The 18,641-nt window shown below is 34.6% G+C and overlaps 1 protein-coding gene across 13 annotated transcripts in view; it reads left to right on the top strand.

The window, feature by feature from the left end:
• The window catches only part of EPB41L2 (erythrocyte membrane protein band 4.1 like 2), a 193,307-nt gene that overhangs the window by 88,891 nt on the left and 85,775 nt on the right, over positions 1 to 18,641 (top strand). For all 13 annotated transcript variants that reach the window (XM_039849928.1, XM_039849926.1, XM_039849925.1 and 10 more), the window contains exons 2-3: positions 35 to 519; positions 1,209 to 1,421. In XM_039849928.1, coding sequence (XP_039705862.1) covers positions 49 to 519; positions 1,209 to 1,421 — 684 coding nt within the window. In that variant the 5' untranslated portion in view covers positions 35 to 48. The remainder of the gene's footprint in view (positions 1 to 34; positions 520 to 1,208; positions 1,422 to 18,641) is intronic.

Below are 18,641 nucleotides of genomic sequence, written 5' to 3'. Positions count from 1 at the left end.
AAAATAACATGTTATGATTTTGTTTTGTTTACAGCATAAGCTGTGACCATGACTACTGAAGTTGGCTCTGCGTCGGAAGTGAAGAAGGAACCTGACCAGTTGGGAGCAGATGCAACCAAGGAGAAACCTAAAGAAGTAGCAGAAAATCAGCAGAATCAGTCATCTGATCCAGAGGAAGAAAAAGGTTCCCAGTCATCTCCACCAGTTGATAGCCGAAGTAGTCCACGCCGCCAGAAGAGAGAGAAGGATCCTTCTGAGAGCAGGGGGATTTCTCGATTCATACCCCCATGGCTTAAGAAGCAAAAGTCCTATAACTTAGTAGTGGCCAAAGATGGAGGAGATAAGAAAGAGCCTACCCAAGCTGTTGTGGAAGAGCAGGTTTTAGATAAAGAGGAATCTCTTCCTGAGGAAGAAAGGCAGGCCAAGGGTGATGCTGAAGAAACAGCTCAGAGGAAACAGCAGGTGATTAAGGTTAATGTCAAGGAAGAGAAACCTTCAGTGATCAGTCCTGAGCCACAGGTATGTTTGAGAAGTGATTGTCTGGAAATGTAAGCTTGATGGTATAACCACGTAACAAAAAGAATTTGTTTGCTTTGAATCATTTCTGGATTTCTTGTATTAAGATACTGCTTTAACTTTTATCTAGAACATGAGTCTTAGATGGTTTAACCACAGTCTTCTCCTATTATTCCCTTTAAAATTTTCAAAAACGATAAAGCAAAACAAAAAATCCACTATATGTGCACACCATAAAAAAATTTATATTCTCAGAATCCTGCCATCTCTCCTTTTAAACAGTATGTACTTTAATACCTCTTTGATTTGATTTTTTAAGTGTTCAGTGAGTAGGAAGAAATAGATTTATATGTGTGTGCATTTTGGTTTCCTAACAAAACTTAGATTTTGCCATGGTATGGAATAATGGCGAATTGTATTATTTGAAATGATGTTTAAATTGCAGTTGCCAAAATGTAGTTTCTTTTACTCATTTAATGCTGAAATTACCAAATTGGCAAAATGACAAAATTGACAGCGGATTGCGGGGAGGAAGACATGGGGGGAATATCCTTTCTCGCAAAAATTTAAAGCCTTTTTTAGGCTTATAGTGTTTATAACAATCACTGTTATTACTAAGGATTTTCCTTTTAATGTGTTGTCTTCTGCGAATGGGTCAACTTCAATATGAACTTAATTTTTTTCATCAACAGCCTGCTGAAGAAGTAGGGAAAGAGAGAGAGGAGGAGAAGGTAAAGGAAGTACAGGAAGACAAATCAGAAGCTGCAGCGAAAAGGGAGACAAAAGAAGTGCAGACCAATGAATTGAAAGGAGAGAAGGCCTCTCAAAAAGCCACCAAGAAGACCAAAACTGTTCAGTGTAAAGTGACCCTCCTAGATGGTACCGAGTACAGTTGTGACCTGGAGGTGAGTCAGAGAGCTGATTGGAGATCTGTCTTGATGTGTGGAATGAAAGCAGAGGTATAGTCTGCCTTCATTTGTGGCGTGGCATAATGAGTACATTTTTGGTTCCTGTAAATTAGTTTGCCGCAACTTTACATTAAAAAACAAACAAACAAACAACAAAACAAGAAAACATAGAAGGAGGTCATCATTTCCATTCCAAACAGTAGTTCCTGACCCTGTTCCAGGGGAAGCAGGGCTGATGTTCTGCCAGTGTGCATTGGTCAAGTATGTTGTCTGGTGTCTGTTTTGAAAAGATGATACATAGTGTGAATATTACCTGTGGCTATAAAATATTTCACTTGAGGAGAGATGATAGCCCTAGATTGACATTTCAGAGTTGTAAAATTTCAGCCATTTAACTCCAAGTGTTTTTGTCCTGAAATAGATAATGACTTAAAATCTAGCTCATTTATTTATTTTTAATTAAAAAACATTCATGATTCACAAAACATATAATTCATTAGCGCTGATGCTGATTTATACCAATATAATTTTAAAAAACGTCTAGCACCTTATAATTTTATGTTAATCAAAAGGGTTTATTGCTTTTCATAGCTAAATTACTTTATTTACATGACACATTCTAATAGCTGATGTTTACTGAAGAACTATGTGAAGAGCTTCGAATGGATTATCTCATGTAATATTTATAAGAATCCATATGAGGTAGGTGGTATTATGGATACTCCCAATGTTACAATGGAAAATGTCAGCTTGGAGAGGCTAAGTAATTTAGAGAGGTAGTGGTCGAGCCTGGATTCCAGCCCAGCTGTTTGGCTCTGGAAGTCATGAACCTGACCACTGAGCTACTAAAATGATTTATGGTCTTTGCCTTTATTTTTGTATTAGTTACCTAGAGCTCTTTTTTTTTTTTTTTTTTACTTACTCATGTAGTGATAAGTATTCTGATATTTCAGTTTCAAGAAAAGGAGTGGAAAAGAGGATTTTAAATCCTTAAAGCTCAGAGAGAGAATAATATTGTGTGTCTCAGCAGTAGGCGTCGGGGACAATAGGAAAACAATAGCGTGGTGTTCTGAACTTGACTCAATTACATTGTATTTGACCACATGTCCCTTGTTTTTTCCTACCTACCCTCGAAGTTAGGGAGTCTAGATTTTGAGAATCAACTTGATGATAACTTGTTACAAAACCTTGAGTCATTTTCTCAACCTCTTTGGGCCAAACTGAGGCCCAGAAACTGACTTTATAGAATATAGAGGATTACCTAAATAACCTAGAAAAGGCCCCTGTCATCTCTATAAAGTTTTTTATATCACCAAACCTTAAGACTGAAAAATGTTCCTTATGGTATAAATGTATTTTTTTTAAGTCATGATATATTTAAAGTTAGAAAAATATAGAAATAATAGAAGAGACAGTTGCATATTCATAAAAGATTTAATCATGTTACCATTTTGTCATACATTTTAGATTTTTTTAAAAGAAATCGAACATTAAAGACATTGCTAAATTCTCATTCCCATTTCTCCCCTTTTGTTCTCCATGTATCTTTTTACGATGTATAAATCTACTTTATTCATTTTAACTACTTTGTTCATTTTAACAATAAAATGAATAAATCTACTTTATTCATTTTATTCCTTTGGATGACTAAACCAGTTTGTCCATTTTCCTACTTGAGGCACAGTTTCTTTACATTATATAACAATCAGTGCTTGAGTAAATATCATTACACATTTCCTTGTCTACTTGCATAAAAGTTTCTTTAGGGTAGATAGCTAGTAATGGAATTGCTGGGTTGATAGGATGCAGTTTTACTTCGTTATGCCAAAATGATCTGTAAAGTAATTGTACCATTTTAAATGCCAATCAGCAACCACTCTGATTTTTCTATATTATCGTCAGCACATTGATTCTGACCAGTCTTTGGGGTGTTCAGTACCATCTTAATACTTCAGTTTGCATTTATTTGATTACTGTCAACTTTCACTAGGCTATGCTACAGTAACAAGCAACTTTTAAATCTTTTTGACTTATAAAAACAATAGTTTATCCCTTGCTCACATTACATGCCCCTTGGTGGGTCACCTGTGTCTACGCTCTATGGCTTTTTTGATTTTTGGACCAAGATTCAAGGCATATCCTCTGCCTGGGAGATGCTGTTGTCACAAAAGAGGGAAAAAACACGGCAGAACTACATTATGGCTCTTAAATAATCTGCTTGGAAGTGGTGCATTTCTATCTGGTTGGCCAAGCCAGTCATGTGTTTAAGGCTGATAACAATAGGTGGGCGAGTGTGATCCTCTCAGAGGAAGAGGGTAGTAAATAATTGAAACATAGAAATAATGCTGCAGTTTGCAACTCATGAGGTTGAACATATTTTTATAAGTTTTATATAGGTTTGTAGTGTTGCTTTAGGATTTTTTAAAATAGATATTCTTTCTCAGATTAAGGGTATTCTTTTCCTAATATCGAAGAATGGAACTGGGAAAATTTCATGAACAGATGGTAAAGACGTGAATAGGTAGTGAATTTTATCAAATGTATTTTCTGCATTGATTGAGAAGGATCATACATTTTTATAATCTGTTTATGTTGTAATTTACATTGTTTTCTAAAGTTGAACCATCTTTGAATTTCTGAAATAAACACACTAGTTCATGGTGATTCAGCATTCGTTTTGCATTTTTTAAAGAATTTTTGCATGTATTACCTTTGATTTTCTTTTATCAAAATATCTTCATCAGATTTTATCTGAGTTATATACTAGTCTTATAAAGTTGGTGTTCTCAGTATTCTCTGGAAAAGCTTAGCTAAGTTAGGAACTTACTGTTCTTTGGAGACCTGGTAGAACAGTGCCTTTACACCTTTCTTGAGCTGGTGGCCTTTTTGTGTGAAGAGTAAAGTTGGAGGGTATTTATTTTAATTTTTAAATAATTGATTCAATTTTCTTATAGTATTTTTTTCAAATCAGTCTTTAGTGGAAACTGCCCATTTCAACCAACTTGACAAATCTTATTGGCATGAAGGTTTTTATATTTTTCTCATTTTGTATATTTGATTTAGGTTTTTTCATTTCTAGCGTTATTTACCTTTTCTCAACCGTGCTTGTTGTAACATTGCCATTTTAATCTTTTTCTTTCAAAGAAACAACTTGGTTTTATTGTTTCTTTTCCATTTTGCAATATTTTGTTCCCTTTTACTCTTTATTATTTCTTTGGAATTCCTCTATTTTCCAGTCTATTGAGTCAAATATTAAATGTATATGTATATATATGCTTTCATGGCTCTAATTTTCCCTTCAGTTTCCTATTGTTGATTGTACAAGTTTTGAAATATAGTGCTTTCACTACCATTTAGTTCTTAATCTTTTCTCATCCCATTATGGGTCATTTTTGACCACTGAAGTTTTTATAAGTGTGTTTTTAAATTTCCAGAGTATGTGTGTCTTTGAGGATGAATATATGTGTGCATGTCTTGTGGGAAGAGGGCATTTTTCTTTTGTACAGATTTCCTGTTTTTTAACATTGTGGTCAGAATGTGGTCTAAATAAGAGATTCTCTTGTATTTGTTTAGACTTACTTTGCAGCCTAATATGAATGTGGTCTAAATAAGAGATTCTCTTGTATTTGTTTAGACTTACTTTGCAGCCTAATATATGGTCAGTTTTTGTAATAGTTCTTTGGAAATTGGAAAAGCATGTTATTTTTTCATTATTGGCACAGGTTTCTAAATTTGAGCTCTTGATTAGACTTATTAGTTATGTGGGTCATGTTGTCTGTATTTCTGTTAATTGTTTAACTGCTTCTAGGTGTGTTAATTTCTATAATGGTTGATTTGAGAATTTCTTTGTATTTTTTGTAAGTGTATGCTTTCTAAAACCTGAGGCTGGCTTATTAGATGTGCAGAATTATATATTCTTGGATTCCCCCCGCCCCTGCTTTATCATCACATGGTACCTTAAAATTTATTTTATTTGATATTGATATTAATACTAGCTTTATTTTGGTTAGGAATTGTCTAGACTCCCATCCTTTGTATCCCCTTTCATTTCTTTGTTTTTAAACATTTTATCCTTATGTCTTTGATGGGACATGTTTTTAAATTCCATTTGAGAATTCTTTTTACTGGTAAATTTAGGCCATTTATTTCATATGATTACTGATATATGTGGCTATATTTTGCCAATAACTTTATGTTGTTATTTTTCTTCGTTTACTTTTTAATTTTATTTTTTAATTTTATTCCTTTAAAAATGGTCCTTAAGTGTTTTACAGACACACTTGACTTGATAAAGTCTATTACTCATTATGCCTACCTCCTTTTCCCATCTTGTTTAGTACTCATTTATTGGATATCCAATCCCATTTTGGAATGGTATAAAATAAATCAATTATCTATGTGACTAGTCCCTCTTCTATGATTCTACTACTCATGGGAACTCAAGTCACTGTGTTATTCAGAACATAGCTGAGAAAATATCTAAAGTTAAAAGTAGCAGTTTAGTCTGTTAATTCACCAAGGCTTAAATTGGTTGGGAAAGCATAGGAGTCTTTATTTTAATAACTGTATTAATTCACAGACAGATTATCTTTTTAGCTAATAAATGATTGCTTCTTATACCATTTAAGAATGAATTTTTGAGGACAGCAGATAAATTTGAAATAAGCTTATAGTATATAAGTGTTGAATAAACCTTTTTTTCTATTATGTACAAAGTAAAATGGAATTTGAGTGGACTAGTGATGTGATCCCACAGCAGATTTTATGTACCAACAGTTCACTGGAATTTTAGGCACTGACCATATCTAATCATAGGCCATAATTCATCAGTGTCATAATAGTCATTATACCAATACAGACATTATAAATTGTATTTCCTGTTTTAGTTAATTTCTCTTTTAACCAATTCTCTTTCCTATTTACATTCTCTGCTTTCTTGCTTAGTATCATTAGTATGGGTCTGATACTATTCAGATCTGCTGTTATTTTCTCTTCAGGAACGGAGCTCAAAAGCCATCACATGGCTTGAGAGTGCTTGTGTTTCCCAGTTTCAGCACTGACCTTAGACAGATTGGGTTAGATATGCTGATACTGCTTATCTGTAGTTCTGTATCTCTGTACCGGAAATTGGTGTCTGAGGACTATTTGGGGAAGTATGTTGTGGGAAATTGTAGCTATTAATGAACTTGCAAGCGCTCAAGGAAGAATACAATGTGGGAAATAAACACTTTATTTGGTTTGGGAGATTAGATTTGTTTCCATCTGTTTACTGTCATTAAAGATTATATCTATTAGGTTTTTTAGATGCCTATAGTTATTGTTTATTTCTTTTTATGTATCTGTATGTGATTTTCAATTAGACCTTTAGATTATAGCATGCCCACTGAAGAGGGCCTGATCATCTTCACTTAGGGCACCTACAACAGCAGACAGGGAAGCACAGCCTGTTCAGGAAGTCTTGAGGAATTTATTGAGACCTTATAGAGTAGGTGAGGTTCTAGCAAGCCTGAAATGCCAGATTAAAACTGATCCATAGACCAAAAAGGGGTTGGGGAGAAATGGATCATAGGTTGTAAAGTCATTGATGTACAAGACCCAGAAGGTCAAGAATGCTATTTAGGTTTTAGAACATGATAAATAGCTGTGTGGCTACAGTAGTTTAAGGGGGTCTTTTTGTCTGCATTGGTTAAGATGCACATCAGTGGTCTTTACAGATATGATTTTATCAATGCGATCAGCGCATTGGGAAAATTAGGCAGTTTCCTGTTTGTGCTACCTGTCAGTACCTTTGGTCAACGAAAGCAACCCATTTAAACTATTTAACGTAAATATTACTGTATTGACTGAATAATTTTTTTTAAATCAAGAAACATAATACTTGGGGATTTTTTTTTTTTAATTTGGTGTCCTAACATCATATCTGCTTCTCTGATTACTCCTTTAAAATGGATAGATCAGTAGATCGATCTCCATATATGTCCATCTGTATCCCTTCTCCCCACTACCCCTCTACTTTTAATGGCTTTTTCTACATCTTTTCTCCTGTGAGCCATCTGAACCCATCCTTTCTCAAACCTTAGGAGTTAAGTGAAGAAGACCACCAAGGGAGCCAAGGTAGCACTATTTTCAAAAACTGTCTTTGACGTTTGCATTCTTAGAGGAAAGAGTATATGTTAATATTAAAATGCCTCACATACAGTATTTATAAGCATAAATATTGGATAACAGTGCTTCACACACAAAATTTTTATGAGCGTAAATATTGGATAACAGTGAATTTTTAGAGAATGATTGTAGTTAAATTAAAAAAAAAACAGATATTGCTTGACTTTAATGTTAATTTTGGCTTACGTAACAATAGACGTATTACTAAACCATGCATAAATTTTGATGCAAGGCCTAGGCTGTCTTTGTGCATTTGTTCTAAATCTGTGTGAAGTATTTTTTCATTGTAGTTAGTGAAAATTACGATTTATACAAATTTATCATCTATTGATAATAAACTGGGATCTCAATTTTTTTGAAAAAACTTTGAACATATTTTTTAAAAAAGAAACTTGACAGTTCCTGTTCTTTGATATGTCTCTTTTTATCTCGAGGTATTTAATGATATGTGACAAGCTCTTTTGGTACCAGAATTTAGTTATAAAGAATTTTAGGGAGTCTTCTGGATTCTGCATGCTTGCTTCAGAGACTCAGCTGTAGAATTCTTGTTATATTGCTGCTGAAGACATTTACATACTCGGTGCAGTAAAATAGTGGGGCTCCTTCCTGTAAGGAAAAACACAGTAAGATTTGGTCGAAGGCATGGCTATAAAGTCAGGATATGTATGTTTACTTTTCTTCTGACTCTTTGGATGTCTTGGGGAAGTCACTTCCTCTTTTTTTCTTCCATTCTCAGATTGCAAAGTAAGAATGGAAATATTTACTTCCTCTATTTCTAGGATTAAGATGGTTTTACTACAGCTGATAAGTTTGTATATTTTTTTTAAAGTCTGAAAATAAATGTGAAAGTTCCTGTAAGACTTTAGAAGCATGAGTGAATGCGCTCTCTGGGTTAGAATTGCTCACATTTTCCTCTGGCATCTGAAAGTTGTTTCCACGTGTTGATTTTGTCTGAGAATCGAGGGCATTGTTTCTGCCCACACAGGAATGTCAGTATCATTTTTTCTTAGTGTTATGAATAAGGCTATCAGAATGTAGGCTCTCTTCGTCAGTGTTCTGATGATAAAAGTATTTATCAGGAAGTAGAATGTATCAAGGTCTTTTTGCCTTTCTTATGTAGAATCCTGGCCTCAGATATCCAATTTTTATCATTGCTTTTGACTATTTTATTTATTTACTTGATTTTTTATGTCTGCTTTCACCCTCCAAGATTGTTCTTTCAGACCTGTAGTGCTGATCTCTACTAAGTTTACTAGTTAAATAGTTTTAACTATCTACGTACTTGTGGGGGATCTGGAAGTTGTGGCACTTTGTACACTCCCATAAAATAGTGTTCGATTTAAATATGGTTTAGAAACTGGGAATAATTTATTGGCATATGTTATATGCAGTTTAAAATTTAATGACATAGGTCCAGATGGAATATCTTTGGCTGACCGTCTATCCTTGCAGCCTAAAAAAGGATTTAAGGTGATAATTCTATCCAGTAACTTAATTGTTACATGAGTGGTTAAATACCTTGATGTAGCTTGAAGAACACAAGAGGTTCATAGGAGCAGAGTATTGCTTCTTCGTCAAGCCATTCTTTAGCTGCTCATTCGGGACTCTCTTAATTATGACCTCAGACTGTCTTTCATCTCTCTATTACTATTGGATTTTGAGTCTTCCTTCCCCTGCCAGCCAAATTGGTCTTCTAATCAGGCATATCCAGAACTGTCTGTCCTTCCTTCAAGTTTCTGATCAGACCATTGCCACATTTTTATTTTCCCATGCACATGATTCCTTCCTGTCTTTTAATGTCTAACCAAATCAAGCTTTCAGAATGTTTTCTTCTTCCTCTGAACTTGTTTGCACCATTAATTTGGCCGTCAGTCATGCACTGTGAAAGAATCTTTTGTATTATTTTATTGGACAACTGCGAAACTCTTGTATTATTTGATTTTTCTCATGCTTGTATTGTTTCTTCACCTGGATCGTTAGTTTCTTGAGAAAAAGAACACTTTCTTTTCTCTTATCATTAGCTTTGTCTATAGTACTACTTCCGGAACATAATTGTTGAATTATTTCTCTCTACTTTCTTGTACCTGCATAAAATTTTTATCCTTCTTATCTAAGATAAATGGTCAAATTTGCTTACTTGTCTTCCTAATTCTCTTTGTCCTGTCCTGTACATAAGTATGTATGTATTTATGTATGTATGATCCACCCACCTCTCCCTCTCTCCATGCTTGCTACTTCTGTCCACCACTGCCCTGCTTTTTAAATACTTAAAAGCAGCAGGCTAACTTCTTGTAGAAATACTTCAAGGGCTTAAATAAATGAAAATAATTTATTAAATTTGTATAAAAGGCTATGAAACTGCTAGGTGTGAGAGCGACACAGAGGTGGATAAGATAGGTCTTGGCCCTTTAGGGGTGTACAGCCTACAGGGGAATGCAGACAACCACAAGTCTAAGAGTTCTTTTACTTAAATGAGAGCTCTCTGGTCTGATCGCTTGCTGGCTGGGTGTAGGCTGAGCTTAGAGAGGAGAGCACAGTGATTACCTTATTCCCTGCCTCTTTTTCTCTAATGTCTCTTCTTTTGAGCAAACTAAAGAAAAGTATGGTTTTTATTTCTCAGCTATAAGGAATTTGACCACATGCTTTCTCTTCTCCATCTCCCCTACTTTTGGTTTCAAAATCAGGGCATTGGCTTTTTTGCTTGCCTTTGCATCAGTGGTGTTTCGCAAGCTTTAAACTTGACACTTGAAAGTAACTCCTCACTATACTTAACTATCCTGACATAATTTTGAAGGCAACATCCATCTCTTTTTGGCCCTTCTCACTTATGCTGCCAGACACTTGGTAATTCACCATTTAGTAACTTTAATTCGAGGGTGTTGGTAGAATAGGTACTGGATCTTTAAATTATTTTTTCTCTTTTGGAATGAAAATTATTTGAAGGTTGAGTAAGATTAGAAATTGTGGAAAAGGGAAAGGTCATTTTCAGAATAAAATTTGTACTTTAAAATCTGTTCAGACACATGTTTCTCACTCTCTAAAATATATATATTTTTAACGGTTGGAGTTCATCAAATGAAGAGATATAATCTATAAAATATCTTTTATTAAATTTGTTCTGCTCAGAAAACCTTTGCTTCCATTACTATTTTATTTCCAATCCCTTTGTCCTCTCTTCTAAGCAAATTAAAGATGTTACTGACAGTTTTTATTTCTCAACTGTTAGAAAATTTTGCCAAATACTCTCCTCCCTGATCCTATCTTTCTATTTCCCTCTCATTTCCCCAAGTTGCCCATGGGGATGTTTGTAAACGCTTGTTGGGGGTACAGGGATTTAAGAATCTTGCTTCTACCTGTGAAAAGCTGGAGCCATTCTTTTTATCCTTTCCCTCCACAGCAGGATGTATGCTTTGTGACCCCATAGAAATATGGACAGAATTTATCATTTGTATTTATAACACTGTAATATAATATGCTAATATTTAGCTCTTAAAGGAATTGAATGTAATATAATATGATCTATAAAAAGCACTGATTACTCTGAAAAAATCTGTCATGCAAGGTGGCTAAATGATGAATGTACTGATAAATGATCTGTCAGGTTGCTATTTTTATATTTAATTATGTTCTGTAACAGTTATGCATCAACTCTGCTAGAAAATTTATGGTTAGAAATATTACCTAAAATTTTTTTAAACTCATATTCTGTAGAAACATCTCAAGGCATTCTACCAGTTAACTGAACTGCATCTCATAACTGTGACCTTTATTTACAGAATATGCCATTTTACCTATTTTGAAGGCGAGTTTGATTTTGTGCATCATCTAATTATTCACATAGAGAGGAAACTTAGTCATCATAATATTTGTTTTTTCATTGATCTTTTTCCATATTTCTGTCAGCAACAATTGAAAGAGACTCGAATAGGAATGTTCTACTAAGCTATTTTTTCTATAGCACAGAAAGCCTGTATGAATCAAATGTCAAAATTCATTCTAGGCAAATAGTTTACAGAGAATGTGCTAGCCTACAGAAGTTTTCTGATTATGGTTTTGAAATAAGCTTTAATGGAAATGGTACATAACAATTTTTAATAAAGATACCTAAAAAGATACTTAAAAAAAATTGATGTGTTCATCTGGCTAGACATTTGATATCAACCTCTTCATTTTCTAACAGTTTTAGTCACTTTTCTGTTTTTTAAAAGGAATTATATGTTTTATAGATTTTTAAAAGAGACTACACTTTTTAATAGCTTTATGCAACATTGCTATTCAGAGTAAATAATAGAAAAAGTTAGGCGAAAAGTTGGATTTTCATTTCTTAAGAGTTATTTCAATGACTTGGCTGCTGATCTCTTTTATTGATAATGTATGATTTTTAAGAAAAATAGGAAGTTAAGGAAGTCATATTGTACAATATTTTACAAATTTGAGCTCAAAGTATTATTTATTTAAATATATATTGTGTGTTTGGAAATATTTGTTCCCAAATATTGATTTGGTTCCTACTTTTGCTGAGAAGATGAAGTATGAGGTTTTTTTTTTCCTTTTGAGTTGCTTCTAAAATTTTCTTTTGAAGGTAAACTTGACATATGAAACAAGAATATGAATATAATTGATAAGTACTGTTTATGATTTAGATAAATAACATAAAAAGTGCTGACGTGCACATTACTGTGGGATAGAGTTGGTAAGCAAATCTTCATTGAGGAGAAAGGAACTCCTGGACTTTGAAGACTGATATATTTAGGAAAACTTAGCAACACCTAGCCTATTACATTTTTCATTTGAAAGTGGTTACATAGTAAAATCCAAGCAGAAATTTGGAGTTATAAGAAAAGATTTTAGTGTCTACTTCCTTATTCGCCAAGGATAACATGATAAAAATGCACTGTAAACGTTTGTTAAGAGCAAGCTACTTTGATTGGCCAGTGTTGTCATTTTAGACCCTGGCTTTTCTAGACTTGGATTTAACTAGGAATCCTTTTATTTTGAGAAGCTAGTATGTTGTTGGGGTTCAAATGAATTAAGCGCTTCACTTCTGCTAAACGTTACAGAGAGGCACATTCCCATCGAAGAAGAGGTTGCAAAGAAAACAAAAAATATAAATGCACAGACTCTATCTCCTATCCTTTCTCAGTCTGCTTTCCGAATTTTGTTGGCACTGATTTCGCTCTCTTTCTCCTTTCCTTTATGTCAGGGGGAAAACGTTAACCTGTGCATTTGCAGACACACTGCATCATTTTAGAATAGCTTCCTTAGGGAGCAGAGCTAAATATGTGTGTTCAATCTATCATTTTTTAATGGGAAGTCCACTTTCTAGTTAGGGAAATTTGAACAGTGAGAATGTTTTTATCACAAGGATAAATTGAAGTGAGCCAGTCTAATACAGCACATATCGAAGTTGTCACAGGCTTTTTGGATATCTTGTTATAAAAAGACTTTTAATTGGTTGTGGTAGCTTTAGTAGCATCTGTTTTGACATCGTTCACTTTTTTCTTACAGTTGCTTTTAATTTTCATTTTCTTCATTCTTTCCTGCAACTGTCTGGATAACGCATTTTATTTTGCATGTTCGTGTTATTGGGCAGAATGAAGGTGGGTCATAGGAGATGAAAGGATGGAAATACTATTCTTAATTTTTTTTTTTTTTTTGCAAGTAATAGATGTGACAGTTATTTTCCACTTGAGTTGGGTCACTATCTATTATATAAAGTGTGACTTTGTTCTTCATGAAACATTTCTGGACCAAGCATTGGTGATATTGTTGCAGAATAGTTAGTCTTCTCCCCGGTCAGAGCCCATGAAGCAAAGGAGGAGGCTGCATTCCTGTGCTGGGGCTGCATCCAGTCTCCTATCCCAGCAGGAGGAATCTGTTTTGGATGTGGCGATTTGAAGATGTGTCAAATGGTAACGTTTTTGTAAAGTTTTTTTTAATTCGTAGGATGTTTCTTACTTATATGACATCATCTGACCTCTTGCCATTGATAGAGAGTGGGATGCTGTAACTGGATCACCACATTGGTGGTACTGACATTCTCAGCTTTAAAATGCACTTTATTTGAACTTTTTAGTGTTTTGAAATCTGGGTGTATCTCACAATATATGTCAAAAGAAACTTGATCACTATTTTTTCCCCACTCTTGCGGAAGTCTTTCATAATTTTGCGGAGGAGATAAAGATAATATTTGACGTTTGCAGAGTAAGCTCACGGTACTGAGGGAGACCAGTAGCATGCCCGGGGTGGGGCTGGGCTTCAAAAGATAGGACTTGGGGGAGTTTCATTCTGTGGGATCTGGTCCTCAGCTTTAGGGTGTGCATTAACTCTTTATTCACTGTGCCCTAATCAGCCAGGCAGAGGGGCCCTTGTTTACCAGTCCTATGAACATACACACATTGGAATGCTAGGAGATGAATTCATAGCAAGAGATAAGTACTGGGAAGAATTAATTGGTTCACTAATTCTTTTCATAAGAAGAAGGTCATCAAGCGAAATCGTAAGATATCTTTGCGAACATGAAATGAAATTCAGAACAAGGAGCATTACATCAACATAGGAACTGGTGTCTCCAACACACTGGAACTGTGGAGGGTGACTACATTTGTCAAGGTCAAGAATAATTGCTTTCAGCCCAGGTAATGAGAGGAACAGCAATTCCAGCGAATGACTTCAATGTGTGAATGATTACCTGTACTGCCTTCTAAGAGATTTGCATTTTAAAAGAATTTCAGTAGTAAAGCCAAGAGAAGTGAAAAAAGGAAGGCAGTTTGTGAGGGTAGAGGGCTGGATTTGTGGCATCTTGGGTCTGGTGGCCACACTGCTGGTAAGGTAGCCTCAGGTCCATGCTCACCGACACTTCCTAACTTTTCTGCTTATGAATCACCAGGTTTCTATTTGACAGGTTTTTGCCTTTCATAGTTTAATTCATTTATGGTATGTGTGTTTTAAGTCTAGCAACGTATTAAAGATTCATCCAGTCCCCACCCTACCCCCATCATTGGGAACATTGTGAACATTATCACTTTTTCTTTTAGTTTGTTAGTCATCAACCAAGAATGAAACACTTTTACTTGGGAAGAAAAATCAAGCTCAGTGGAAACACTGTTGCCTCAGATCAGTGTTTAAAAACTGAGTTATCTCAAAATGAAATGTATTTTTCCTCAGATTGCCCAGAAGTTGCTTGTAATTGAACTTAAGAATCAAATGCAGGTGGGGAGGTATAAGGAAATTATTGTTGCAAAAAAACTTATCAAGACCTCTCTCTTTGTATCAGATCCTGTTTCTCTCTCTTTTATAATCATTATAAAGTAAATATTTAAGTGATTAAGATTATTTTACATTGCAACGTGACTTCCACTTTGGTCATTTGTTAAAAAACTTTAAACACTCCTGGCCTGTAGAGGTAAGAATAGTTTCATTCAGCCTGGTTTGTGATAAGATCTGCAGTCAAAATGACTGTCTCACATTTTTCTACCTGGTGATTTCTTTTTCAAAGGCAGTCTCCAAAACAGTTGTCATTAAAGACGGCCAGATAAATTTTATATTCCCAGGCTGTATGAACTAGTAATTTTTTAAAAGGATTTTAAGTGGAAAATTAAGTAATTGATATATTATCCAGTGGGACCTGGCTTTTGGTTCCAGATCTTTAAAAGGGATTGAAGGGAGGTTGCCTAGCTAGACTGAAAAAACAGAGCTGGTGGACTTGAAGTGTGAGGGCAGATAGTCTTACTCTGGGAGAGGAGATCTGTTCACTGACCATGGTATCAGCCTTGCCTCATGATCAGAATCTTTGGTTAAGCTTTTTAAAAATGCTGGAGCACAGAGGATTTTTAGGGCTGTGAAACTACTCTGTATGGTACTATAATGGTGGACAGTGTCATTATACATAATTCATTATACAAACCCATAAAATGTACAACACCCAGAGTGAGTTCTAATGTAAGTTGTAGATTTTGGGTAATTATGATGTAACAGTGTAGGTTCATTATTTGCAACTAATGTACCTCTCTGGGGGGAGCGGGGGAGGGTCTTGATAAATAGGAGGCTATGCATGTGTGAAGGTAGAGAGTATATGGGAAATCTCTGTACCTTCAGCTCATTTTTTTTTTTGTAACCTGAAACTACTCTACGAAATAAATTCTAATACATAATTTAAAAATTAATAATACAGATGCACAGGTGCCACCTTTGAAGATTCTCATTTTGTGGGTCTGATGCCAGGCTCAAGCATCTGTGCAGCCAGATTCAAGAACTGCTTTGAAAGGCTACAACATGCTATGTGCCAAGGCACTCTCTGGCAGAACACCTGCTCCCCAGGTACAGGGCGAATTCATCAATCAGCTCATTACTGAAATATTAACATGGCTGGTGGAGAATTTTCCCTTAGTGATAGGAAAGTGAATGAAGTAGAGACCCTACAATAGGACTGCAGAAAATCTTATTAAATATCTCTCTGGGTTCATTCACTTGACAGTTGTTTCCTAACTCAAATTAGTGGCTGAATTTGTCTGGTTATGATTTGCTTTGAGCAATGCCCAGCACATAGTAAGAGCTTGATAAGTATTAGCTATAATTATTATTATCATATTTTAAATTCCTGATTATAATTTTCTAAGGATCTTGTCATTTTCTTTGAATTTCTGATGAAAATACTCAAGTGCTTGGATAAATTCCCAATATTCTTATATTCTTATCAATAACTCAGTGACTTGGAGGGCCCATAATATAAACACTTATATACTACTTATATATTCACAATGCCTTTGTAATTTAAAGAACTTGCTTAGATTCAAAAATTAAAATTTAGTTAGTACTTTTACAAGAAAACCGCAAGTTTAAAACCAATACACTTTCTCTTGAAATTTTGAATAAACCAATACCTAGTGTCAGAGGGCTTATCCTCATGTTGAAGAGGCAATGACCATAACCAGTTGGGTTAAAAAAAAATCAAAGATGAATTTATTTATTTTACCACTCAAATAAACTCTAGGAATAGAAATATAGTCAAGTTTTGCATATGAGAAACTGCAGACTATTTGGTGAGAGCAGATGAAGATTTAGATGATTCTTCCTCATATGCTATAATACCATTCCATTAAACTTTTATCACCAAAAGAAGGCATTTAAAAGACCACACTTTATGAAGAGCTGAGCAGCTGACATTTATTGGAACTAATAGGAGTATTTATTACTCCTTATCATTTAGTTAAAGCCAAAAAATAAGTATAATTCCTTGTATAAAATTTGAGTGGATATTTACATTTCATCATCAGATGTGGTTTTCTTAGCTGGCTTCAAGATCCATCCTTCTAGGGGCTTCTTGAGGTTTTCTGCAACTCCATTTCAGAGCTTAGCTTTGGGATTATCCTGAAGCCAGCATGCTGGTAAGAGGAGTGGGAATTGGTTCTTGGAATAGCCTCCTGTCGGCCTGTTCTGTGTGGAGATAGAAATCCTCTGAGAGAGTGTCCTCTGGTCAGCCAGCTGATACTTGTGTCCTAAAGCTGACGGAAACCTCTGAGTTGTGGGAAATATAAACTATAACCACTTTGGAAATATAGGGTGTGATTATAGATGACAGATTAAAAGTTTAATGTTTTATCTTTTAAAACTAAAATTAGCATTTATTTGCTTCGACGAAAAAAGGTTATGTCTCTTAGACTTTATGGTTGACAATGTTTGCAAATAATATTAGTAGTAGGATTTCTGTTGTTTTTCCATTTTCCATATAGCATAAAGATGAAACATCTAAACTTACCTGGTTGCTTATGAGATGAATTGTGTTTGTTAAGGATTCTGAAACATTTCAAAACCCAGCAGATGGGAGTAGAAGAACATTCTATGTGAATACTGCATTTAAATTTGGAAGCATTGTACTCATGAAATAGGGTCTTATTTATAATATATAAGAATGGCAAGCTCCTGTGTCCTTGAGTTAGTTAAGGTCTGTATATGATTTTATTAAAAGTGAGCCCATAAGCTTCTAGCTACATTAGAGTTTCCTTTAAAATTATTGCAGAATGTAGTTACTGGAGGCTATTGTGCAGTCTATTCTGGCCTACTATTTGTTTTTGTTTTAGTAGCAGCCTTTTAATTTTTATTTCTAGCACCTAAAACTACATTGAATTGTATTTTGAGTCATTCATGCTAACAACACTGCAAAATTTCCCCAATGTTCTATCATAATCCCCTGAATCCTGTGTAATGGAAAAGAAATAGAGATTCTATAATGAGCTCTGATAATTTTTTTTCTTTTTCTCCCGACTCTCTTGTAGCCTGATCTTGAAGGAATACTACATAAGAATTTTTTTTTTTTTACCATTCTTTATAATGATTTCTACGAAGCCTACATGTTTACATTAACTTTGATAATGCATATTTGTATCTATCTATGGATATACATATATACAGTTTTCCTGATCACTGATGAGAGAGTTTGAATTTTTTTTTCAACTAGTCATTAAAAGAAGATACAGGTGTGTCTACATGTATGTGTTTATGTACACACACGTGTATATTATATCTATGTTTATATATTTTATATGTAATATACACACATACCTTTTTTTGAGTAACTGGAAAAACTTTTTCAAACTTAATTCATATTAATGGTCAGGGAAACTTAAAATCTTCCTTTGCTATAAATGACACATTTACTTCTGGAATTAAATTTTTAATACACACAAAATCATTGGATGTGGTTTCTTTTTGTCAGGGTTTGAACTTTGGGACATAGGTGTTTTGATAAGCTCATTCAGATTGGTAGGAAGAGAACAATCTCATAAATGATGGCCTTAGACTATTTGAGACACTGTCTTTCTCCTTCTGTGTGGTTTTCTTTAATATCCTCCACCCTCGGTGACAATGTATCAGTTGTTGTATTTGCTCTGTTGCATACCTTTCTGTCCTTGGCCTTTTACATTTGTATAGTGTAGTTTAGAGCTAGCACAAAATACATAGCTCAAGAGCTGTAATGTATGGATCGCATTGTGCACTTCCCAGCACCGTCTCGTCGGCACACAATAACTGCAGTGTGGCGGGGCCTACACGGAG

This window comes from Pteropus medius, unplaced genomic scaffold, assembly GCF_902729225.1.
Source record: "Pteropus medius unplaced genomic scaffold, Ma_sr-lr_union100, whole genome shotgun sequence".
Classification (NCBI taxonomy): domain Eukaryota; kingdom Metazoa; phylum Chordata; class Mammalia; order Chiroptera; family Pteropodidae; genus Pteropus; species Pteropus medius.
This window is presented reverse-complemented; position numbering and strand designations above follow the sequence as displayed.